Source organism: Misgurnus anguillicaudatus, chromosome 3 (genome assembly GCF_027580225.2).
Source record: "Misgurnus anguillicaudatus chromosome 3, ASM2758022v2, whole genome shotgun sequence".
NCBI lineage: Eukaryota > Metazoa > Chordata > Actinopteri > Cypriniformes > Cobitidae > Misgurnus > Misgurnus anguillicaudatus.
Window position 1 is genome coordinate 24228607 of NC_073339.2, and position 26839 is coordinate 24255445.

General features: G+C 38.1%; 1 protein-coding gene across 2 annotated transcripts in view; it reads left to right on the plus strand.

Annotated features, from left to right (window-relative positions):
* The first annotated feature begins 2590 nt into the window (after positions 1-2590).
* nsun3 (NOP2/Sun RNA methyltransferase 3) overlaps positions 2591-26839 on the plus strand; it is a 347258-nt gene continuing 323009 nt past the window's right edge. For both annotated transcript variants that reach the window (XR_012367888.1, XM_073863428.1), the window contains exons 1-2: positions 2591-3204; positions 3338-3447. Coding sequence is in view for 1 of the 2 variants with exons in the window: in XM_073863428.1 (XP_073719529.1) it covers positions 3196-3204; positions 3338-3447 (119 nt within the window). In the remaining variant the exon portion in view is untranslated. The remainder of the gene's footprint in view (positions 3205-3337; positions 3448-26839) is intronic.

The window sequence follows — 26839 nt, forward strand, 5'->3', positions numbered from 1 at the left end:
TAAAGGACTTAGTTCACACAAAAATGAAAATTCTGTTATTATTTACTCAGTCTCATGTTGTTGTAAACATATTTAAGTTTCTTTATTCTGCTGAGAAGATATTTTGATAAATGATGGTAAGCACACATGAGAGTGTACCCATTGACGTCTAAAGTACAAATTAAATCTAAGGAGGAAAATGGAGGACAGTCAATTTTCTATGTCATGTGATGTTTAAACACACAAAAGTTTCTAATCTAATCATCCATATGCCGATATATAACATGCATAACGTCTTGCATTGCATTTGTCCTTCATGTTTAGCTGCGTTGACTCTCAGATATGTAAAGCACAGGCAGACAGATGTAGTGAGAAGGCATGATATATAAAGATAAATTACCAGCACAACGCTATAAAGTGTTGCCATGAATAACTCTGCACATGCATATGAATCACAATAAGAGGGGAATCCCAGCAGTCAGAGATGTGTCTCCATTGTGATTACAGGTGGGAAATAGTTTTAAAGGAAAGGTACATCTGTGAACCAGCTTTTGTAACTTGTAAACCTGAAAATGACTTTTACAATTTAAATGGAGCACAGTCTTTGGATGACATCAAGTGTCTGTTGGTATAACTCCTAGACATTCAATGGTGATATCAAAGGCTTTTGGTCTGACAAAGGACAATAGATCTCTGGCACCACGACCACACCATCATCCTCTGTGACATTGTCAACAATTTCCTCTTAAAAAAGTTGCTCCACCATCTGAAAAAGAAACAATGTGTTATAATGCTAACCAAATTTAGTTTGATACATTTCTAAGGACACATAATTACATAATGCCAAAGTAACTATATGCAAGTACATGAATGTCAAGAATAAAAATCCTGATATTTAGTTAATGTCATTCCAATCTCATGTAACATAAGTCCTATTTACACATGGCATTGGATGAGTCTTGAGACCACATTTGCTTTAAGGGGAAGGGGACAGCACGCTACTTACTATGATAATGAGTAATGACTTTGCAAAATAGTTTGGGGGAAGGATGTATTATTACAGTGTTTTTTTGTTGTTGTTGTTGTTGTTGATTAAGAGTTTAATGTCATGCCATCTACCTGGCTAGAATTATGAATAAAAATAAAAGATGAAAAATGAAACGTTAATTCTTGATAAATATTCTAAAATGAAATCTGGTCTTACAAAATATGTGCAGTTCACCTGCCGAATCAAGCACTGTCTCTTCTTCCATTGCAGTTCTTCATAGTACAAGAGACAGCTGACCAAACATCACACCATAAAGGCTCAATTAATTCTAAAAAAAAAAGAGAAAAGTATGGTCAAATCGTAGCTTATAAAAAAGCAATGTCTGTCCATAGTAAATCATCATGTGAAGTATTATGGAAACCAAATTAGTGGCATTCCTACATTAAGGGCAGGTAGGCTGAATACCACCAGATGTGGTGCAGATATGCATGTTTAGAGTGCTGCTAATACGCCTAAATAAGACAATTCTGTCGTCATTTACTCACCATCATGTCGTTCCAAACCCTTAAGACTTTGGTTCATCTTCTGAACACAAGTAAAGATCTTTAAAATGTTATCTTTTCAAAGAGAGCTTTCTGTCCCACCAGTAACAGCAAACATTACTACCCCTTTCAAGGCTTCATTTTAACCTTGCAGTGCTCTTGTAAACGTGCATTAAAGATTAATTGATTTGAATTAAAATTGATTTAAACTAAACATTCGCTGCAAAATTTGTTCTCACACTTGTTCTTGTAGAAATAGCTAACATGAATTCTATGCTGAACTCGTTACATTTCAAATCTAATAAAAACATAAACTAAAAAAACCTAAAAATTTACCAAAGCCCCTTTAAATTGGTATTTTATATACAGAGAACAACATGAACTGGTTCAGTGCCTACCTGGAGAAATTACACTCTTTGGTCCTGATAAGTAATATAAAATAAAAAGCGGAATTAGGCTAAAATCTTACATTTGTTTTTTATGGACAATAATAAAGATAGAATTGTTTGCCTAACCACAATTAAAGAAAGATCATTATCTTTGCGTTTCACATATCCATTGTAAGCCTAAATGTGCCAAAGTAGACTATGGAACAAATGGGTCTTTTACATAACGATCTTTGCTCTGCTTTGAGAAATGCAATACCATTCATATACAGTTTAACACAACTGTTGCAGCCTTCACACATGAATAAATCTTGCAGTGGGATTATTCTATTTATTTTGATAGTTATTACAAACTTACCTCAGGCTGCCTCGATTGTCCGGCCGAGGAGGATGGTGTTGGTGCTTTGGACCGTGAGCCTCTCGATTACTCATCTTGAACTATTGTAATTCCTCTGCTGACGTGTAAAATATCCGTGTATTATCAATAATGTTCTTTAATATACTCTTATTACCGTTTGTTTAGACTACTTGCAGCTCCGCTGATAAACTGCGTCCGATCGTCTTCTTCTTGTTATTTTTAACAGTGGTTGGGATCCAGCTTATTGGCGCACTACCGCCACCTTCTGTTCCGGGGTTCCGGTTCAATGAGCTGTCAATCAAAATCTCACAAGCCAATAAGAGCGAACCGCTGTTAAGCCCGCCCCTCACGAGAGGTTTGTGTCAAAATGGAGAACGTAAATTTGCGAAGCGCAAACAAAAAATTGGAAAGTGAAAACGAAAACATTTGCAGCACATTCAAAACTATATTTAGTGAAAGTGAAACTTAGAAAACTATAAACAAAGAATGCAGTATATTTAAAGATGATGTTAATTTTTTTGCTAGTTAGTTGATTGTTTTTATTTTCAGATAGTTTTTTTCTTTTATCAATGTATATTTTTGTTTGTTTTTGCAAAAGTTGCGTGCGTTTAATTTGACACAAATGTAATTCCATACTACTAAGTTCCGGAGTCGAAAGTTTTCCACGTGACCATGGTGACCACGCGAGAGCTCGCCCCGTTGAGTGGCAAAACGTTCAACAAAATGGCTGGTTAGGGACTGTTCCGAAAATGCTAGTAAAACTAAAGGACGCAACCTGTGAAACGAGACACAGCCAGAGTCACAAACTGAGCGTTTTTTACCGGTGTACATGTCGATGTTTTCGGTAGCACTGTGGTAACGTTATAATAAGGGATTTTCCAGTAGCCATATTCTCTTTCTGAAGTCTTTAAGTGGTGCCACTCAGCAGTGAGCGGACAGAACATGATGAAGGTGCGTTTCACTTACAATTACAATTTCCTAAATATAAATATGAATTTATTCAAGTTGTCGTCATATATTTTAAATGTAATTGCTAGTTTACAATATAATAATTTGTAATTGTTGCCATTGTTTATTCCGTCAGCTTACAGCACGCTGTAAATATAAATCTGGGAAGAAAGTCTGCAAGACTGTACTGCAGCATTTTGATGCACAGTACAGTAAAGAGCTTGGAGAGCAGTGGCATAGTGCAAGGTAGGCAATATCTATCTTTCCATAATCATCAATTTCTGTCAGTTACTGTAATTTTTAATTATAAATCTTTCATGGATGTTACCTAACTAAAGGTACAATGCTTTTGGACATCACAATAACATTTGTGCACAAAGTATCAGAAAAAATAAGACAACCTTATGTGCAACATTAAATTACACATATTTGACATTAGGGACATATTTCTGTAATGTGCATGGCTCACGTCAGGGGCGTAACTGCCCCTTTGCAAGATTGCCATATTTTAAAACCTAGTTCTTCACCACAATTGTATTAGTGCCATTAAACATTCACATTGCTGTGGGACAAATAAGCTTACACTTCAGTGTTTTTGGTTTTGTAATGATGTATGAGTCAATTAGTTGTCCTCAGTGTGAAAATATGAATCTGAACATACAGTCACTGAAAATGTTAAAAAATGCAGTAGAGGCTGGAAAACGAAAGAATGTGACTTGCCTGACAGATTTTTCTAAAGACCAGTGGCCAGTTTCAGATAAAACAAGAGACTCATGAACAACTATAACAAAACATAAACAAAGAGTTGTGGGTCATCCATGTTCCAACAGCAAGGTAGTCATTTATAGTGGTCTACCGATAGTTTTTTTTTTATGTCCGATGCCGATAATAAGAAAGCAATAATTATAGTAACTGAGAAACAAAAAATTAACATTTATTTTAAATAATATTTATGCAATCCTTTTAATAAAAAATGTGATGATGTATAAATTGTAATAAGGCTAAATAATTACTGCTTATTTAATCTAACAAAAGATAGCTAACATATATAACTAGAAAATGCACTTCCGGAGGAACCGCAAAAGTGTGCTTGCTCTGGTGCGGTCACTAACGTGATTTGTGAAATGTTACATTTTAGAATGTTTTTTATCTTGTGCATCCTCGCATTGGAGTCCCAAGTTCATGTACAAAGTTTGGTTTCAATACGTGAAAGCATTCCTCACACACACACACACACACACACACACACACACACACACACACACACACACACACACACACAGAAATGTATACAGGCTTGTAACCAGGGGTGCTTCCAGCATTTAATGTCAAGCCCTCAGTGTTTTCTTATTACATTTTTTTTAGAATTGTAATTTAAATAATTTTAATTTTTGAGTGAACAATCCCTTTGAAGTGCCATATTTTACACACTAATTTTGTACATAATATACCAAAAATCCTTTAGTACTTAAGATAATCTTAAAAACATGAGACTTAAAGGTGCAGTGTGTAAATTTTAGCGGCATCTAGTGGTGAGGTTCCAAATTGCAACCAAAAGCTCAGTTCACAGCTCACCCCTCGCTTTTGAAATGCATAGAGAAGCTACGGTAGCCACCACAGGACAAACATGTCATGATTTTGTCCATTAAGACTGTAGAAACATGGTGGCACAAAATGCCGACTTCCATGTAAGGGGACCCTCTGTGTATGTAGATAAAAACATCTCATTCTAAAGTAATAAAAACATAACGGCCATATAAGAGCCATATGAAAGGTCTTTATACACCCCTGATAATATAGTTTTGTATATTATTTTGCATTTCTGTCAAGAGATCCTTCTAAAAATTACACACTGCACCTTTAATGTAGGCCAGAGTTCACGTCACAAAAAGCAGCAGATATAAGCTGCATTTTATTGATCATAAGCTCATTTTTAAAATAAGCGATAGGAAAGAGCGACAGCAGCACTGATAGCCTAATATCGTTTCATTTCTTTACTATTTATGAATATGATTGTGTGTTGAGCGTCTACGACAGGGCTATTCAATTAGTTTGTCATGAGGGCCAGAGATATATCAGTGATGATGACGACATATACATTTAAACATACTCATGTTGTATTTTGAAACTGCATAACAACAAAATAAGTGCATTGTACAATATACTTTTTCTACAAACATGTATTTTCAAACTGCATACAACAAAACTTGTGCATTGTAATATGACCAAGTAGGCTTTATCTACATCCAGACATGTTTGTATTTTGTATTTTAAAACTGCATAACAACATAAGTGCATTGTAAGATACCCGAGTTCTATTCTTATTCTACATTTAAAGGTGTAAATAAGAGCCATATCTACTCACTTAAGTACACATAACCAAAAGTTTATAATATGGAACATAAAATTGTTTTATGCAGTTTTTTGTCAAAGCTTATTATTTCACAACCCTTTATTTAAACTACAACCGCCATCTTAATAACTGGCAAACATTAGGCTAGCTTCTAATAAGAGAAATTATACTTTTAGATTTCATCAGAGCAGTAAAATCACGTGTATGTTTGTCAGCGCGATATGCATACAGTGGTGCAGGACAGATGCTGGGCTGTGAGCGATGGCCGATTAACTTACTCGTTTAAATTGCATTCTTTTGTGAGAACGATGACTCGCATAATATTTGAGCCTTTGCTGTATGAGCAAGCACAGAGAAAACATTCGTTGTGGCGTTGACTAATGAATATGGATGATCTCTGTTCTTCTCTTCAATGGAGCGGGGCGTGGCTCTTTATAAATAATGCAGTAACATGAGAGACGGTACATCTCCCTCTTTTAATACAGTTAACAACGAAGTACAATATTTGTTTTCGATTTCACTTACACCATTTAAAAGCAGACATTCCAAGCATTATGTAGACATTTATCTTATGTTTCTATGAAAACAATTCGTTAAGTTACAGCTCATTTTTCTGACGTGTTTCTGAAAGGACGTCACTAAGAGAGAGAGCTAACCCGCATTATGTTTATTTTCTTAATTTTGCGAAAAGCACAACATTCTGTTTTTAATGGGAGTGGACAGAAAAAATACTAGACACTTTAAAGTTTTAAATGATGTATAAATCATATATGTAAGTCCAAAATCAGCAGAGTTATCTAAGTCTCTTTGCGGAGTGATTGAAAAATAAAGATTTTGCGGCGCCCGCGCCTCTGTCGACCCAGACTGTAAAATTAATGATAAAAGAAAATATTTCCCTCAGTGATTGACAGCATAATGCAATCAATCGTGTTCCCGTTCAACAGTAGCTAAGCATACGATTTAGATATATGTATCTTCTTACCTGAAGATCATGTAAATGGCATATACGCAGTCTTCTGGCAAAAGCTGTGTTTTTAAATGTGTCATACATTTCTGAAAGTCATGACTGTTTAAATACACTTGGCGTCACATGCATGATTTAAGGTAAAGTGACACTTTTTCGCGTCAATTCACAATCATTTAAATCATGCAGCTGTCATAGAGCCGACGCCAAACGATCACGCGAGCGAGGACGCGATACTGACGCGAGCGAAACTAATACGTTTACAATGTATTACATTGATGAAAAAGGGAATTAAACTTGTCGTGCCATATATCACTGAAATAAAAGAAAGGGATTAAAATATGTCTGAATCATATAATTCCTACCTGTATGTGAAAATGCACGTTCTCCAGAGAGCTCACGTTGATTCAAGCATTCAGAATATAAAATCCATTTGCAGTTTTGCGTCCGAAACCGCATACTGTATAGTGAATAAGATGAAGTTTACGATTCTAAAAATATGTATCCAGGAATCTGTCCATATACGATACGAAGCTTGGGTGGCAGCCGAGGTTACCGAGTCCTCCCATGGGCTCGCAGCAGAGTCTGAGGCTGCCGCCTCTTCTCCGGGCTTCTCTGCTTTCTCTTCCTCAGCTCTTCGCTGTATTATGGCTCTTAAAGGAACACTCGATTCTCTCAACAGCTCTTCTCTATTCCATTTTGCCATTTAAACCTTAAAACTACATCCCGCCATTGTTATTCAAACTTTTCCACGGAGCAATAGCCTGTTAGCTTAGCTTCTAAAGATGGCTGCCGCTATCTTTACATTCTGTCTAAAAAACACGTTTGAACGTAAAGGCTGCCCTCTACTGGTAAAGGCTAATGACATTTTTATTTTTTACACAGGTTTTAATTGGACATTTTAAAGTGAAAATAACATAATATAGACATGTTACTGCAATGTTTTTTTATCTTGGGCATCTTCACATTGGAGTAAAGAGTTCATATAAAATTTTTGGTTAATAAATGTTACAGACATATTGAGATTTGAACTACTTCCTGTTTTGGCGGCGTTGACGCACATTTAGTTTGGGCTGTGGCGCGCAAACGCTTCCGAAAATCAAAAGTCCTTCTAGTAACTTTTGTGAGGCTCGGTCCAAGGATCGCGTACGTGGAATTTCATGAAGTTTGGACAAAATTTGTGACCTGTGAAACTTTTTTAAGGTTTTGTGTTCTTTCCAATATGGCGGCCGAACGACATGGATCTGTGACTTCATCCTCTCAAGCAACTTACACCGGTACTGCCCGAACATTTTAAAGTTTGAACGGTGTCTCTGCGTCAAACGGTCTGGTCGCTAGAGCTGACACAAAAAATCTACCCGGGAATAATAATAATAATAATAATAATAAGAATAACTAGACAATGCAGTGCCGGAGGAACTGCAAAAGTGTGCTTGCTCTGGTGCCGCAGATTTAGTTTGTGCATCCTCATATTGGAGTCCCAAGTTCATGTACGAAGTTTGGTTTCAATACGTGAAAGCGTTCTTGAGATATAAACTACTTCCTGTTTGGCGGCGTAAAATTTTAGAAAAAATGTTTTTTCTTTTGATGTTGTTCATCCTCACATTGGAGACCCAAATTAATCTACAAAGTTTGGTTTCAATACTTGAAAGCATTCCTGAGATATAAACTACTTCCTGTTTGGCGGCGTAAAATTTTAGAAAAAAAAAATTCTTTTGATGTTGTGCATCCTCACGTTGGAGACCCAAATTCATTTACAAAGTTTGGTTTTAATATATGAAAGCGTTCCTGAGATATAAACTACTTCCTGTTTGGCGGCGTAAAATTTTTAGAAAACAAAATGTTCTTTTGATGTTGTGCATCCTCACATTGGAGACCCAAATTCATGCACAAAGTTTGGTTTCAATACGTGAAAGCGTTCCTGAGATATAAACTACTTCCTGTTTGGCGGCGTAAAATTTTAGAAAAAAATTGTTCTTTTGATGTTGTGCATCCTCACATTGGAAACCCAAATTCCTGTACAAAGTTTGCTTTCAATACGTGAAAGCGTTCCTGAGATATAAACTATTTCCTGTTTGGCGGCGTAAAATTTTAGAAAAAAAATGTTCTTTTGATGTTGTGCATCCTCACATTGGAAACCCAAATTCATGTACAAAGTTTGGTTTCAATATGTGAAAGCGTTCCTGAGATATAAACTACTTCCTGTTTGGCGGCGTAAAATTTTAGAAAAAAAAATGTTCTTTTCATGTTGTGCATCCTCACATTGGAAACCCAAATTCATGTACAAAGTTTGGTTTCAATACATGAAAGCGTTCCTGAGATATAAACTACTTCCTGTTTGGCGGCGTAAAATTTTAGAAAAAAAATTGTTCTTTTGATGTTGTGCATCCTCTCATTGGAGACCCAAATTCATGTACAAAGTTTGGTTTCAATACATGAAAGCGTTCCTGAGATATAAACTACTTCCTGTTTGGCGGCGTAAAATTTTAGAAAAAAAAATGTTCTTTTCATGTTGTGCATCCTCACATTGGAAACCCAAATTCATGTACAAAGTTTGGTTTCAATACATGAAAGCGTTCCTGAGATATAAACTACTTCCTGTTTGGCGGCGTAAAATTTTAGAAATTTTTTTTTTCTTTTGATGTTGTGCATCCTCACATTTGAGACCCAAATTCATGTACAAAGTTTAGTTTCAATACGTGAAAGCGTTCCTAAGATATAAACTACTTCCTGTTTTGGCGGCGTCGACGCACATTTAGTTTGAGCTGTGACGGGCAAACGCTTCCGAAAATCAAAAATCCTTTTAGTAACTTTTGTGAGGCTTGGTCCAAGGATCGTGTACGTGGATTTTCGTGAAGTTTGGACAAAATTTGTGACCTGTGAAACTTTTTTAAGGTTTTGTGTTCTATCCAATATGGCGGAAGAACGACATCGATCTGTGACCTTATCTTCTCAAGCAACTTACACCGGTACTGCCCGAACATTTTAAAGTTTGAACGGTGTCTCTGTGTCAAACGGTCTAATCGCTAGAGCTGGCCAAAAAAATCTACCCGGGAAAAATAATAATAAAACTTAAGAAGAACAATAAGTGTGCTTTTGCAAGCACACTTAATAAAACTTAAGAAGAACAATAAGTGTGCTTTTGCAAGCACACTTAATTAATGACAAAAGCAGTATTTATTTCCTTAATATTAACAAATAAATTGTTACTTTACCCAGTAAGAGTTGTTTCACTTTCTTAAAGTTAAACATATATTACTAGACCAAAAAAGATTTATGTCTGTTCTTCTGTTTTGTCTTTGCAAAAACAATGAAAACTAGAAAATGCATTTCGGGACGAACTGCAAAAGTGTGCTTGCTCTGGTGCCGCCGATTTAGTTTGTGCATCCTCACATTGGAGTCCCAAGTTCATGTACAAAGTTTGGTTTCAATACGTGAAAGCGTTCCTGAGATAAACTACTTCCTGTTTTGGCGGCGTCGACGCACATTTAGTTTTTGCGGTTAACTTATTTACTCACTTAAGTACACATAACCAAAAGTTTATAATATGGAATATAACATTGTTTTATGCAGTTTTTTGTCAATGCTAATTATTTCACGACCTCTATTTAAACTATAACCGCCATTTTAATAGCTGGCAAACATTAGGCTAGCTTCTAATAAGAGAAATTATACTTTTAGATTTCGTCAGGGCAGTAAAATCAGGTGTATGTTTGTCAGCGCGATACGCATGCAGTGATGCAGGTGCTGGGCTGTGAGCGATGGGCGATTAACTTACTATCTGTCTGATTATTTAGGCTTCAACGTGGCAAACTCAGCCTAGATTCATGAAGATTTTAACAGAGGTGGAAAGAGTAGCCAAAAACTTTACTGAAGTTAAAGTAACTAAATAAATAATTACTCAAGTAGAAGTAAAAAGTATGCAATGAAAATAATACTCAAGTAGCGAGTTAGTAGTTACTCATGAAAAAATAAATCTAGATATATGCACACACACGCACACACACACACACACACACACACACACACACACACACACACACACACACACGCAGTGCCCTCCATAAGTATCAGAACAATAAAGACAAGATTTTTCTGTTTGATGTGGAGACCAGAAATTGGTAAGATAAATATCAGTATACCAGAAGTTTAGAATGTCACATTTTATTAACCTTTGTTTATGTTTCAACACATACATGCTTTAACAACAAAGAACAACAGCATTAAATGCTGACTTATGTGTATTGTACACAAATGCACATAAGTGAATCAAACTGATCCTACATATTTTATGCTTTTCATGTGTAAACAATCAGGACACAGCTCAGTGCCCATTAAAAAAAATAATGCGACAGATTCTGTACTTTTGTCTCATGTTCATCTTTTAATGTTTAGACATTTCTTGACTCCACAGCAAACAGAAGAATACTTATGAAGGGCATTTCTACAGTATGTGTAAAACTGCAACATACACCAACAGTATACAGAAAAATGTAGCTTGTAGCTGAAATATCAGACAAGTAAACTGACAACAGTTTTGTATATGTATAAAGTTGGAATCTCCTAAGATGGTCTGAGGACATTGACAGTTTACACTTAGACAAAACTCATGTTTTCTTACGTTGTCATGTCACGTGTGTTTTGTGAGAATCACTTACATCATACAGTACATTAAACAGCGAATCAGACGTCAATCATCGATGGATTTTCTTCAATCTGTGCTACAGTGTTTCTGGAGGTTGCACGCGTTTAACTGTGTCTGACGACGAACAGGTCGGCGGTCGCGCGTATGTAATGGCGGGTACATGTGTGAAGTTTTGCTTTTAGTTAAAAGATTGGTAAATTCATTTCCACGTCACCCAACACTGGTTATATTCTGCGTGTTTCTACATAGGTTACGAGTAAAACAGCTTCGGACGATTCCGTGTTTGAAGCGATCTGAACAATTCATTCAAACTGATTCGCGAACCACTTTAAAACATTTGGCCCATTCGCTTTGTAAAGAGTCGACTCAAAAGACTCATTTATTTGCAACACTTTGTAATGAAAACGACTCAAATGAGTCATTAATCCGCGAATGCGCCAGAAACACAAGATAGCAATTTAAAAATAAAATACAAATTTCGTAATTAATTAAAATACCGATGCCAAACGATCACTGCTACCCGAGGACGCGAAACTGACGTCTTTACAAACTAATACGTTTACAATGTATTACATTGATGAAAAAGGGAATTAAACTTGTTGTGCCATATATCACTGAAATAAAAGAAAGGGATTAAAATATGTCTGAATCATATAATTCCTACCTGTATGTGAAAATGCACGTTCTCCAGAGAGCTCGCGTTGATTCAAGCATTCAGAATATAAAATCCATTTGCAGTTTTGCGTCCGAAACCGCATACTGTATAGTGAATAAGATGAAGTTTACGATTCTAAAAATATGTATCCAGGAATCTGTCCATATACGATACAAAGCTTGAGTGGCAGCCGAGGTTACTGAGTCCTCCACGGGCTCGCCTCGCAGCAGAGTCTGAGGGTGTCGCCTCTTCTCCGGGCTTCTCTGCTTTCTCTTCCTCAGCTCTTCGCTGTATTGTGGCTCTTAAAGGAACACATGATTCTCTCAACAGCTCTTTTAAATTCCATTTTGCCATTTTAACATTAAAACTACATCCCGCCATTGTTATTCAAACTTTTCCACGGAGCAATAGCCTGTTAGCTTAGCTTCTAAAGATGGCTGCCGCTATCTTTACATTCTGTCTAAAAAACACGTTTGAACGTAAAGGCTGCCCTCTACTGGTAAAGGCTAATGACATTTTTTAATTTTACACAGGTTTTAATTGGACATTTTAAAGTGAAAATAACATAATATAGACATGTTTCTGCAATGTTTTTTTATCTTGGGCATCTTCACATTGGAGTAAAGAGTTCATATAAACATTTTGGTTAATAAATGTTACAGACATATTGAGATTTGAACTACTTCCTGTTTTGGCGGCGTTGACGCACATTTAGTTTGGGCTGTGGCGCGCAAACGCTTCCGAAAATCAAAAATCCTTCTAGTAACTTTTGTGAGGCTCGGTCCAAGGATCGCGTACGTGGAATTTCATGAAGTTTGGACAAAATTTGTGACCTGTGAAACTTTTTTAAGGTTTTGTGTTCTATCCAATATGGTGGCCGAACGACATGGATCTGTGACTTCATCTTCTCAAGCAACTTACACCGGTACTGCCTGAACATTTTAAAGTTTGAACGGTGTCTCTGCGTCAAACGGTCTGGTCGCTAGAGCTGGCCAAAAAAATCTACCCGGGAAAAATAATAATAATAATAAAACTTAAGAAGAACAATAAGTGTGCTTTTGCAAGCACACTTAACAATATAGCTGCAAGCAGCAATTGCGGGGCCAAGCACCTTCAGCGCAATGAGCACCCAAAGCACAGCAAAAACCACACGACGCAGCAAATGCGTAAAGCACAGAAAGCGCGCAATACAGAGCCCGAACCCGAAGCAAAGCAAATGCAGAGCAGAACCACTGCAGTGCGGAGCAACAACAGTAAAGATGGCAATAATATAACACGTGTGGAAAACCAGACAGGTCGAGAAGAACGTGTTAAAGGGAACACAATAGGAAATCTCAATAAGTGAAAGTAAGAGCTGGGATTCGAACCCATGACCTCAGGTTCCCAAAGCATAGAGCTTACCGTATGCACCACCGAGTAATCATGGGTTGAAAGGCTGTGGAAAAGAGGCTTCAAAGCTGCAAACATTGACATGCCAATCACTGAAAGTGCAGAAATAACACAACAAAGCAAAAATAAACAGAAATACAAAGTGTAGGGCAATCAGATAACTTAAATGGCACTGAATTCGTGAAGAACATTTTGTACAATAATGAACAACATGGGCAAATTTTGTCAGATTCTTTTTAATATGACAAAGGACAGCATGACAGGCATGGTCCGCTTTACAGAGGTATTTCTCAAAAATTTGACCCGCAGCAGAAAAATCTGTTCAGTCCCGTCTGTGCGGATTGCTCCAAACATTATACAAGCAGAACCTGACATAAAATAAACAAAATTTGTAAAAGGAGTAGCGAAAAATCATTTACCATATGCCTTACAATAACACATGAACAGAATGATGGAAAATGACAAACAAGGTATTGTTGCGATCGGCAAAAACCAGTGAATAAAATGTCACAAAGAAAATGTATATCATACAAAGTATTCTGAAGATATAAGCAGTTCTATAAGAACTGTTATAGTTTATAACCCCTAGGTGGCGCTGTACTCTGACTTCCCAGGTACCTTCAGGACATCATGCCGAAGCTCCCTAACTGTTTTTGCACGAATATGTCCAATAGTTCAAAAGATATAACAATTTATGACCAATTTTAAAATGGCGGACAGGTGGTGTGGTCAAACCCGACATAATACATATCGACAGATTCGGCATGAGCCAAAGAATCCGTAAACACCAAGATCATAATTTTCTGACAAACATTTCAGTAGTTATGGGCAAAAAAAGCAATTTTCCATATCTCATGACCCATAGGTGGCGCTGTCACCAAATTTGGCATGGACCCCCAGTTTATGGTCGACATGACGTGTACTAAATCTCAAAAAATGACAGAGATACAGCCTCAGAACTATTTTTGTGTCAACCTCGTTAAGTTTGCACATTTATTACTTTTGAACAAAGATAAATATCAAAATTCTGTTCGGTCATTTCTGTGCGGCTCACTCCAAAGATCACCTGTGCCAAATTTCATAACAATTGAACCAAATTTGAAGGAGGAGTAGCGAATAAACGGAATACTGTACATTTCAAAATGGCCACTACTGTAATGGGTGGAGTTTTACTGTAAGGTATTAAAAACAACAAGCATGAGGAGAGCAATCACGTGTACTAAGTAGAATTTTCATAGATCAAGCGGATCAGCAGCTTATAACCATTTGAACATTACATTTTTGCACTGCTGGTGGCACTATAGAGTTAGTACCAGAGACCCCATTTTTGGTCACATGACTTTTTAAGACCACCACTACAACTGCGCCAAATTTCATCATTTTCCTATGTACGGTTCATAGGGCTGCCATAGACGCCCATGGCTAAGAAGAAGAAGCAGAATAATAATAATAATACTAACAATTCCAATAGGTGTCACAGCACCTTCGGTGCTTGACCCCTAATGAGGAAGTAATATATTTGCTTGGTATGAGGCATGTAGCAGTGTTGTAGTCAAGACCAGCTGATTCGAGTCAGAATCAAGGTCGAGACCAGAGTTGGTCGAGTCCAAGTCAAGAGGTCTGAGTCTGAGTGAAGGTCGAGCCCAGAGAGGTTTGAGTCCGAGTCAAGACCGAGACCAGAGAGTGTCGAGTCCGAGTCATAACCGAGTCCAGATAAAGTTGATTTTAGACTTCTGAAATCCTAAAGAATGTTAAATGTTTAGTTAAAACAATAAAATTGGTACTATACACCAGGTATACTACCTTATGATACGTTATTATCCTACCTTAGTATTATGCTGGTTTTAAGAAAATATTCTGGTTTGTTTGTTTGTTTTATTTGGATCCCCATTAGCTTTAGCATGAACTAAAAGCTATTATTGAGGGTCAAGCACCGAAGGTGCTGAGACACCTATTGTTATTGTCAGTATTATTAGGGGCCAAGCACCGAAGGTGCTGAGGCACCTATTGGAATTGTCAGTATTCCCCAATGGGAGTCTATGGCAGCCCTATGAACCGTATGTAGGAAAATTATGAAATTTGGCACAGTTGTAGTGGTGGTCATAAATAGTCATGTGACCAAAAATGGGGTCTCTAGCACTAACTCTATAGCACCACCAACAGCTCATAAATTCAATGTTCAGATGGTTGTAATGGCTGGTCCGCTTGATCTATGAAAATTCTACTTAGTACGCGTGATTGCTCTCCTCATGCTTGTTGTTTTTGATGCCTTGCAGTGGGGCTCCACCCATTGCAGTGGCGGCCATTTGGAGGTGTGCAGCGTTTCGTTTTTTCGCTGCTCCTCCTTCAAATTTGGTTCAATTGTTATGAATTTTGGCACAGATGATCTTTGGAGTGAGCCGCATAGAAATGACTGAACAGAATTTTTATTTTTATCTTTCTTGAAAAGTAATAAATGCGCAAACTTAAAGGCGCTGTGTGTAGTTTACAGCGGCCTCTAGCGGTGGTGGTTTAGATTGCAACCAATAAGTTTACAAGCGCGTGCTCGAACTCATGAGCGACGGCCAAACTGAGATGTAACACACCGGAGAAAGCATCACACAACATGCTGGAAACTCAGGTAATCTCCCACTGCAACGTTTAATTGACTGCATTTAGCCTGTGTAATGTGGTGTTACGTATGTACATTTACGGTAAGATAACGAAAACGGTTAGTGAACTAAACTGAACAATTTCAGTATAACAGTAAATACACTGTGCTATTAGTCCTTTAGGGTTGTTGCTTGCCACACTGTGTGATCAATATCGTAGTTAAGTCCATGTCACACTGTATAATCTCAGTTTCCATCAATGTCAGACTGTACGAGTTTAAAGACTTTTAAAAAGCGGACGCACGCAAACAAACGCGTTCGCAGTTTTACGTCATCGATCGACGACGGCTGGGCGAACACACGCTAAAGCGAAGGCTAGCAAACCGAAACAATGTCTAAAAACTAAAGCACAATCGAAATATATTTGACATGCTTTCTAGTAATGTTAGCTTACCTGTCCAAAAGGATGAAAGCCAACTCCGGATACGTTTTTATACCCAAAACAAAGCGGAGGTTTCTCCATAATTCAAATGCCCTGCCAATGTTAATCCGTGTTTTTGTCCGTTGTTGATCCGATTCACGTTTGGCCTTACGAGCTTCAGCAGATAACTTTTCTTCACAATATGTGGAGTTTGTGTTGTGCTGGGAGCAGGTTGTTTCAGTCTGTTATCAGACAGTGTCGTCGCTGTTGAGCGCAAAGTCAGTAGACGAGGCGAGAGGCTCGGGAACGCGCATGCGGGTGACGTCACTGGATTTCGCGCCAAATCCGGCCCGGTACTTTTTTACATAAAAATAATAATATTTTTTTTCAGAGGTAATAGCAAAACCCGCAAAGTGGATCATTTTAATGTGATATTACAACCCATTCGCACACAGGCAATTGAAAATGGATTAGTTTAAGTAGAAACGTTACGTACAGAACCTTTAACGAGGTTGACACAAAAATAGTTCTGAGGCTGTATCTCGGTCATTCTTTGATCAATCGAAATGACATTTGGTACACTTCATGTAGACCATGAACTGGGGGGTCCATGCCTAATTTGGTGACAGCGCCACCCATGGGTCATGGGATATGAAAAAGGCTATTTTTGCCCATAACTACTGAAATGTTTGTCAGAAAATTATGATCTTGGTGTCTTCGGATTCCTTGGCTCATGTCGAATCTGTCGATATGTATTAGGTCGGGTTTGACCACACCACCTGTCTGCAATTTTAAAATTTGCCATAAATTGTTATTTCTTTTGAACTATTGGACATATTCGTGCAAAAATAGGTAGGGAGCTTCGGCATGATGTCCTGAAGGCAGAGGTGTGGACTCGAGTCAGACTCGAGTCATGAATTTGATGACTTCAGACTCGACTAGACAAAATGTACAAAGACTTGCAACTCGACTTGCAATCACTGAAGTCCCACGTTGGTTTGGATGTTGGGACCGTACCAGCAGTACAGCTCAGCAGTGGTGTAGTCTACGTGATACGCAGGTACACGCCTTATACCCACTAGGAATTGTCAAGGAATTCCGTATACCCACTAAAAATAGCGCGAGGATGCGTAACAGCATGGCTTTGTGACATTTCAAACTTTTAGTCATAGTGAAGCACTGACCAGCATGCTACACTTGCTACTTTAGCGGGTTGAAATACATATACATATTAGGCTATATATTTGGTGTGTTTGACTTCCTGCCGACTGCGCGATCCGATCAGCAAATGAAATTACTATAGCGGCGCGAAAGTGACTGGGGAGCAGACCGATGTGGCGCCACAGGCGAGTGACAGCAAAGTACCGCGAGAGTGATTCCAGTTATCACATGGAGAAATCTGTTTTGAATCGCTCTCGCGGTACTTTGACATCACCAAAAGGTCTGCTTAGGGCCAAATGAAGTCGAACCTGCAGTGTAGCTGCTCACGCAACACTGTAAACAAACAATCCATGTGAAGTGAACGAGTGCTGCAACATAAAATCCGGAGAGTTAACAACGCACATGTGAGTAAACAACATTTAAATCATCAGTCCAGTTTATTACTTTATCTGGAGGTAAGGCTCCAAATGCAATAAAATATGCCCGTGTTTATGTCCTGATGGTTTTTAGCTGCCTTCAGCATGTTTGCTTGTGCTTCACACTGTTAAACTTTCCTTCTCTGTGTTCATTGTTATATATATACGTTCAAGATGTATATGATCTTAAACTTCTGTTTGATTTGGGTGTCTAATATTAGGCAATATGATAATCTTGTAACAATAATTTTAAAAAGTAAAAAAAGTAAAAGCCTATTTTCATTTTTAGACAATGCTTGTATTATATGCAAATAAGCTTTTTATATCAAAGACTATGCAAATTAGAGTTAATTCATGGTCATCTTAAATGTATATTAAATAAAAACATTTACACCATTAAATTACACATGGTAATGTTATCAATAGTTGTCAGATAATAGCTATTGAAAGAGTGGATTTTTTTCTCCTTCAATGCATGTGTTAGGCATGGATTGAAGATTGTAAACAGTTTATTTAATTTTAATTAACAGTTGAGTAGCTTTTGGCCCTGAGTTAGATGTTAATTAACACTAAACTAGTCTAAAAATCAGTCCAGTTTCCCCAGCTGTAAATGCAAATTGGCTATTAAAGTCTTTTTTTTCTCTTATAATAAACTGACATGTTCATACACATTCAGTTTATGTGTTTATGAGTAAACTTTCAGAATGCTCTCAGTTACATGAATATCTATACTGTATGCATCTGTGAGTGTAGTGTTGCAGATGGGGTGTCGCGCTGGGACGAGTGAGCATAAGGGTCAAAGGGAAAACAAATATCTAGACTACACCACTGCAGCTAAGTCACTACATTGACATGGCAGAAGGACAGTATGCCCTTTTGTTCTGGGCACTGAACAGTAAGACCCCTTCCTTCACTCTTTCAAGTAGCCATCCGAGTCTTGGCAGTGCCTGCTTCTAGTTCTCCAGTGGAGCGAGTTTTCAACCATGGTGGCATCATTCTGCGTCCCTATCGCGCACAAATGTCTGACAGACTTTTGGCCAATTTGATCTTTTGCGAATGCAATGCAGTATAGGGTCCTCCCTCCACCTGTCCACAGCACGCATTTTATTTCTGTGGTAAGAGGACTTGAAATGACTCGAAAGTAAAATGGTAGAATTTGGACTCGACTCGGGACTTGCCTCGTCTTTGACTCGACTTGACTCGGGACTCGAAAGCAAAGACTTGAGACTTACTTGTGACTTGCATAACAATGACTTTGTCCCACCTCTGCCTGAAGGTACCTGGGAAGTCAGAGTACAGCGCCACCTAGGGATTATAAACTATAACAGTTCTTTTAAAACTGCTTATAACTTCAGAATACTTTGTCTGATATACATTTTCTTTGTGAAATTGTATTCACTGGTTTATGCCAATCGCAACAATACCTTGTTTGTCATTTTCCATCATTCTGTTCATGTGTTATTGTAAGGCATATGGTAAATGATTTTTTCGCTACTCCTTTTACAAATTTTGTTTATTTTATGCCAGGTTCTGCTCGTATAATGTTTGGAGCAATCCGCACAGACATGACTGAACAGATTTTTCTGCTGCCTGTCAAATTTTTGAGAAATACCTCTGTAAAGCGGACCATGCCTGTCATGCTGTCCCTTTGTCATATTAAAAAGAATCTGACAAAATTTGCCCGTGTTGTTCATTATTGTTCAAAAAGTTCTTCACGAATTCAGTGCCATTTAAGTTATCTGATTGCCCTACACTTTGTATTTCTGTTTATTTTTGCTTTGTTGTGTTATTTCTGCACTTTCAGTGATTGGCATGTCAATGTTTGCAGCTTTGAAGCCTCTTTTCCACAGCCTTTCAACCCATGATTACTAGAGCCCGACCGATATGCGTTTTTTCGGGCCGATGCCGATACAGATATTAGGGAGTAAAAAAAGACCGATAACGATATATCGGCCGATATTCTTTATGTGTACATTATAGTTCAGTATATACTACAGTATATTATACTAAAGTACTGTACATAGAATACACTATATACTTTAACATAATATACTATGAATAAATACAATGCAATGCAATGATCACTCACAAATGTGGTGATCACTCACAAATGTGGTGATCCAACACTTATACTGATGTGACAAAGATATGTACTATAGGCAAGAAGTTAACAATAAACTTTATTATCCAAAATTAGTTGGATATCAGTGCACTAAACAGTAAACTTGACTTATTATAAATAACTTTAAAACACAAAGAGAACAAAATACATAAAACTTGCATTATTTGCAGTTTTGACGAGAATAACGTTATAAAGAGAAACTTATGAAGTCATTGATTAATATTAGCTTTACAGTAAGTTGTGTACTTCACAAATTAGTTAGCCACTCACAGTTACGAAGACAATGCTTGACGGAGCACATACTAATGTACGCTATGTTTAATGTTGTGCACAACGTTTTTATAACACAAACCCAGGGTTCCGTGCAAACTTTAGACTTTAATAAAACTAATGCGTCTTCGCTCCGCCTCTTTTATTTAGCAAGGGTGTAGAGTTGCGCGAGCTTATTGAATCAATTGCTCTGAAATGAGCGTGTTAACTAACAACACAAGCAGCAGTTATCTCATATAGTGTTATATAAGTGCACGGCTGCGCGTAGTTTAAATGTGTCATTTCTCCATCTCGCGTCATTTCTCCCGCTTGCGTTTTAACTCGCAAGTCGACAAAGAGACGGATTAAAACACCAAATGTAAGCGGGAATGCGTCTCTCTTGTCCATTTATAATCCAATCGATAAAAGCGCGTCTTAATACCAGGTGTAACAATGTTGTGAAGAAGACACTGCGTGACTGCAGCCACCTGAACTGAGAGACTGACTGACTGAAGTGAAGGGGGTGGGGGATTGACTGGTGTCACTACAGTGAGTGATCTGGGTCGCCATTAGCAACCAGTATGGCGCACTCTGCTGGACAAACAAGTACTTACATCTTTCAAATGCATTTAATGTGTTCTGTAACAAACGTTCATATCGGCGCATATCTGCGGCTTATACGCCGATACAGATATATCTGCGACATGCTCATATCGGCCGATAAAATCGGCAAAACGATAAATCGGTCGGGCTCTAATGATTACTCAGTGGTGCATGTTGCAAGTGCAATGCTTTGGGAACCTGAGGTCATGGGTTCGAATCCCATGTCCAGTGGTATTTTGTTTTGTGATTCTCATACTATACATTGTATTTCAGTTATTTGTGCCCTCTGTTGCCATTTCTACACTTTTGGTAATTGCTGGATATCAATGTTTATAGCTGTAAAGCTGTATTCTATAGCTTGGACACACCAACTCTGTAGTTTAATCGTTTACTCAGTGGCGCATGCGGTAAGTGCCGTGCTTTGGGAACCTGAGTTCATGGTTTCAAATCCCATGTGCAGTGGTTTTTTGTCTTAACTTTTTTTCTCACTTAAGTTTTGTGATTTTCATACTATACATTGTATTTCAGTTATTTGTGCTCTCTGTGGTGATTTCTGCACTTTTGGTAATTGCTGGATATCAATGTTTACAGCTCTAAATCTCCATTCTATAGCTTGGACACACCAACTCAGTGGTTTAATCGTTTACTCAGTGGTGCATGCAGTTAGTGCCGTGCTTTGGGAACCTGAGTTCATGGGTTCGAATCCCATGTGCAGTGGTTTTTTGTCTTAACTTTTTTTCTCACTTAAGTTTTGTGATTTTCATACTATACATTGTATTTCAGTTATTTGTGCTCTCTCTTGTCATTTCTGCACTTTCGGTAATTGCTGGATATCAATGTTTACAGCTCTAAATCTCTATTCTATAGCTTGGACACACCAACTCAGTGGTTTAATCGTTTACTCAGTGGCGCATGCTGTAAGTGCTGTGCTTTGGGAACCTGAGTTCATGGGTTCGAATCCCATGTGCAGATGTTTTTTGTCTTAACTTTTTTTCTCACTTAAGTTTTGTGATTTTCATACTATACATTGTATTTCAGTTATTTGTGCTCTCTCTTGTCATTTCTTCACTTTTGGTAGTTGCTGGATATCAATGTTTATAGCTCTAAAGCTCGTTTCTATAGCTTGGACACACCAACTCAGTGGTTTAATTGTTTACTCAGTGGCGCATACGGTGGGCTCCGTGCTTTGGGAGCCTGAGGTCGTGGGTTCGAGTCCCAGCTTTTACTTTCACTTGTTGAGATTTCCTTTTGTGTTCCCTTTGGCACGTTCTTCTCGACCTGTCTGGTTTTCCACACGTGTTGTGTTTTTGCCATCTTTGCTGTTGTTGCTCCTCACTGCAGTGGTTCTGCTCTGCATTTGCTTTGCTTCTGGTTCGGACTCTGTATTGCGTGCTTTCTGCGCTTTGCGCATTTGCTGCGTCGTGTGGTTTTTGCTGTGCTTTGGGTGCTCATTGTGCTGAAGGTGCTTGGCCCCGCAATTGCTGCTTGCAGCTATATTTAGGGGTCAAGCACCGAAGGTGCTGAGACACCTATTGGAATTGTTAGTATTTAGGGGTCAAGCACCGAAGGTGCTGAGACACCTATTGGAAATGTACTTTTTTCTTCTTCTTAGCCATTGGTGTCTATGGCAACCCTATGAACCGTATGTAGGAAAATGATGAAATTTGGCACAGTTGTAGTGGTGGTCATAAATAGTCATGTGGCCAAAAATGGGGTCTATAGTACTAACTCTATAGCGCCAGCAGCAGTGCAAAAATTCAATGTTCAAATGGTTATAACTGCAGATCCGTTTGATCTATGAAAATTCTACTTAGTACACATGATTGCTCTCATCACACTTATAGTTTTTAAAACTGTACAGTAAGACTCCACCCATTACAGTAGCGGCCATTTTGAAATGTACAGTATTTTGTTTTTTCGCTACTCCTCCTTCAAATTTGGTGCAATTGTTATGAAATTTGGCACAGGTGATCTTTGGAGTGAGCCGCATAGAAATGACCGAACAGAATTTTGATATTCATCTTTGTTTAAAAGTAATAAACTTAACGAGGTTGACGCAAAAATGGTTTTGAAGCTTTATCTTGGTCATTATTTGATCAATCGAAATGAAATTTGGTACACTTCATGTCAACCATAAACTGGGGGACCATGCCTAATCTGGTGACAGCGCCACCTATGGGTCATGAGATATGAAAAAAGGCTATTTTTGCCCATAACTACTGAATTGTTTGTCAGAAAATTATGATTGTGGTGTCTACGGATTCCTTGGCTCATGCCGCATCTGTGGATGTGTATTATGCCGGGATTGGCGAAAAAATAGGTAGGGAGCTTCGGCATGATGTCCCGAAGGTACCTGGGAAGTCAGAGTACGGCGCCACCTAGGGGTTATAAACAATAACAGTTCTTATAGAACTGCCTATAACTTCTGAATACTTTGTCTGATATTCATTTTCTTTGTGAAATTGTATTCACTGGTTTATGCCGATTGCAACGATACCTCATTTGTCATCTTCCAACATTCTGTTCATGTGTTATTGTAAAGCATATGGTAGATGATTTTTTTGCTACTCCTTTTACAAATTTTGTTTATTTTATGCCAGCTACTGCTCGTATAATGTTTGGAGCAATCCGCACAGAAATGACTGAAGAGATTTTTGATATTCTGTTCTCTTTCTTAGAAATACCACTCCAAAGTTTACCATGCCTGTGACGTTGTCTATTTGTCATAGTAAATTAATGTGACTGTATATTACACTGTATAGCATTACTATACAGAATGATGTTCTTGTCTTCAATCCCACTTAAGCTTTTTGATTCTCATATACATTGTATTTCTGTTAGTTCTGCTCTGCACTCTCAGTTCTGCATCTGTGTTGATTGGGACATTTCAATCCTTGCAGCACTTAAGCAGTTTTTTTGCTGCCCCTTGAGCTGTGTTAACTGAATTGCGCATCTAGTAAAAACACATGCCATGAGATTTTGAGGTCATGGGTTCGAATCCCATGAGCGTGGGTTTTGTCTTGACTAATTTGTTGTTTGAGTTATCTGATTCTGTTATTCATTGTATGTTTTATTTCTGATCAGTGGTGTCATATTTGCACCTTCAGTGATTGCCATATGTCAATGCGTGTATCTGTAAGCTCTTTTCTGCTGCCACTTGAACCATGTCAACTGAGTGGCGCATCTAGTAAATCACATGCATTAAGATTCTGAGTTCTTGGGTTTCGAATCCCGCAAGGGGCATGTATTTAGTTCTTCTATTAAAGTTTTGTTCTCTCTCACCAATTCTTCTCAACCTGTCTGTAGTTCACATATGTTCTATTTTTGCCGTGTTTGGCGTTGTTGCTCTGCACTGCGGTGGTGTGCACCTTGTGTTCTTGATGCACCTTGGGTGCTAAATGCGCCTTGGGTGATCGCTGCTTTGTATGTTGCTTGCTGTGCTTTGGGTGCTCATTGCGCTGATGGTGCTTGACCCCGCAATTGCTGCTTGCAGCTATATTTATAATTATTATTGTGTTTATTTGTCAGGGACCATGTACAAAGAACATTACTCTTTCGAACAGATGTTTTGTACCAGAATTAGCAAAAGCTATTTTCCATCTGCAGTCCCCAGGCAGGTATACACAATATTAAAACATTACATTATAAAAACCAACACATCCTAAAATATGTACAATTTAATCAAAACATTCACATATAAACCTTAATTGGGCTGATGCTGACACAGCTGGTTATCGAGGATGTGTTTCTTTAAAGCGTAACTAAACGTAAAGACAAGTGACTTTTGTGCATGGACAAGTGAAACACAAATTTACTTGTCCAAAGGACAAGTTGCTCAAAAAGTTAATGTCAAGCCCTGGTGTTAAGCAAACCCGCGTTGTCGTCCCGTTTAGGCGCATATTACTAATGCCAGGGCTTTACATTAACTTTTTGAGCAACTTGTCCTTTGGACAAGTAAATTTGTGTTTCATATGGGTGGCCAGGCAGGGGCCAGCAGTTACTCTGATGGCACTCTCTATCATCCAACCTTAAAATACTTTTAAGTATTATAGGTGTGTTAATCAGAATAACGTATAACATACAATTGCTACAATACTTTAATTTTAATTCAAATGAATTGAGATTACATTGTATGTTATAGTCATAATTCAACCTCATGTTTTTTTAAACTATTTAATCAAATAAAACTTTTGAAATTTACTTTGAAACCACGATTTATGTCCCCTATTGCTGAAAATATAGAGACCAGAAAATCACGTGAATTTTGTAGACCATTGAAATGTATTTTACTAAGATTCATTTGGCTGCTTCTTGCTACTCTTTCTGAAGAATGATGCTATATCTGCTGCCTTTCTCTTCATTTTTCCCACATTTCAATGATTGTAGAAAAGTGTCACCTTGAATAAATGGACTAATCCGGTCACCCCTGTTATTAAGTGCGAAATGGACTGTTCCAAAGCTTTCCGCTAGAGTCTGCGGTGTGTTGGAGAATAGAGCAAGTGAATGATAACGGGAAAGGAGATCGGCTGAATAGTGTAAATAGTTATAGTTTAAATAAGTAGGATTGATTGAAATCAAAGGAGGGTTTGTGGACTGTGCGTGCATTATACTAACCACACATCTACGCACATTTAATAAAGTCAAGGATTTGAATACTTTGAGTGAGACATACTTGTTCTAACCGGACAAATTGTAGGCTTCAACCAAACCCGGACTAGCAATTAAAGAGGCATTCAGTAGGATCTACCCCCATCTAGTGGTGGAATTGTATTTTCCATTAAAACGAACAGTGCTTACTAGCTCCTCCCCTTTCCAAATGCGTGTTTCAACTACGGTAGCCGTTATGTAATCACTGATCTCCTTGTCCGTTGCAGCTGGTTCACGTGTTCTGAATGAAAATGCGTTGTGGAAACGCGTTGGTAGGCTAGTGCTTTTTGTCCCTCTCTGTTATTATAGTTTATCAATACGGCAGAACGATATGGATGCCTCCTTGGACTTACCCGTTCAATGTAAGTAAAGAGGAGAAATTCTAAGCTTACAAACAAAAGTCAGATCACTGGCAGAGGTCATTTGACACCAACGAGGACATATTTATGAATAAAGACATTGATTTTGATTAATAAAACACTTAAAATCCTACTGATTGCCCCTTTAAAGCAAAATAATAGAAGAATTTTCAATGATTGTCTGACTTTAAAACACTAAAGCAAAACATTAAAACATTAGGCTACCATGTTTTAAAAAACGTATTGGAATAAATGTATCTAGATTATCTGTTATATATAAAAAATCTATCTTAAACCTAGCATTTACGCTGTAATGTTTGTGTGGGATTTTTAATGTACAGTGACGAACTCTGTCAGATTCAAATCGACTGTCGCGCAGGGCACACACATATAGTCGCGCTGAAAGAGAGATTCTCGTTATAAATCAGATTCTTAAACAAGATTTTAAGCCCATTATGTGGTTTTACCGAACGTTAGAAGAGAAAAAATACGGACTTAAATCTGCTTTTTTGACACACAGTGAAGTCATTTACATTCACGCCGGACTCGGAGCCTGAAGAAACATCACTCTCCACTACACTCCATGCCGTCCCACGACTCCCGTCCCTCCGTGTTCGTCGATCAGGTTTAATGCGTGCACAGCTTGTTTAGTAACAATAACAGTACATGTAAACGTGTGTGTTGGCGTGCCGCACTCTCTGTTCAATATTCCGCTCGGTGTTTGCGCTGTGCGTTCTGCTCTGTCGTTAACGGCACATCCAGTTGGACAACTAATTTTCTCTTACACTTGTCCTACAAAAAATCCACTTGTCCCGGACAAGCGGATAAGCCTTAATGTCGAGCCCTGCTAATGCGCTCTTTAAATAACAAAAAAAAATTGCGCCATTGACTTTACACTTTAAACCAGGTTTTTGTTGGTCAATGGCGTAGTCTATTTTAGTTGCCTCAAAATAGCAACGCGCCAACAATGCGCCTGAACACACCTCGTTTTCAGATCAAAATGCCCATGGGTGCAAAAGGGGGCGCAAATGTATTTGCTTTTTAAACAACGTGGCGCTAAACG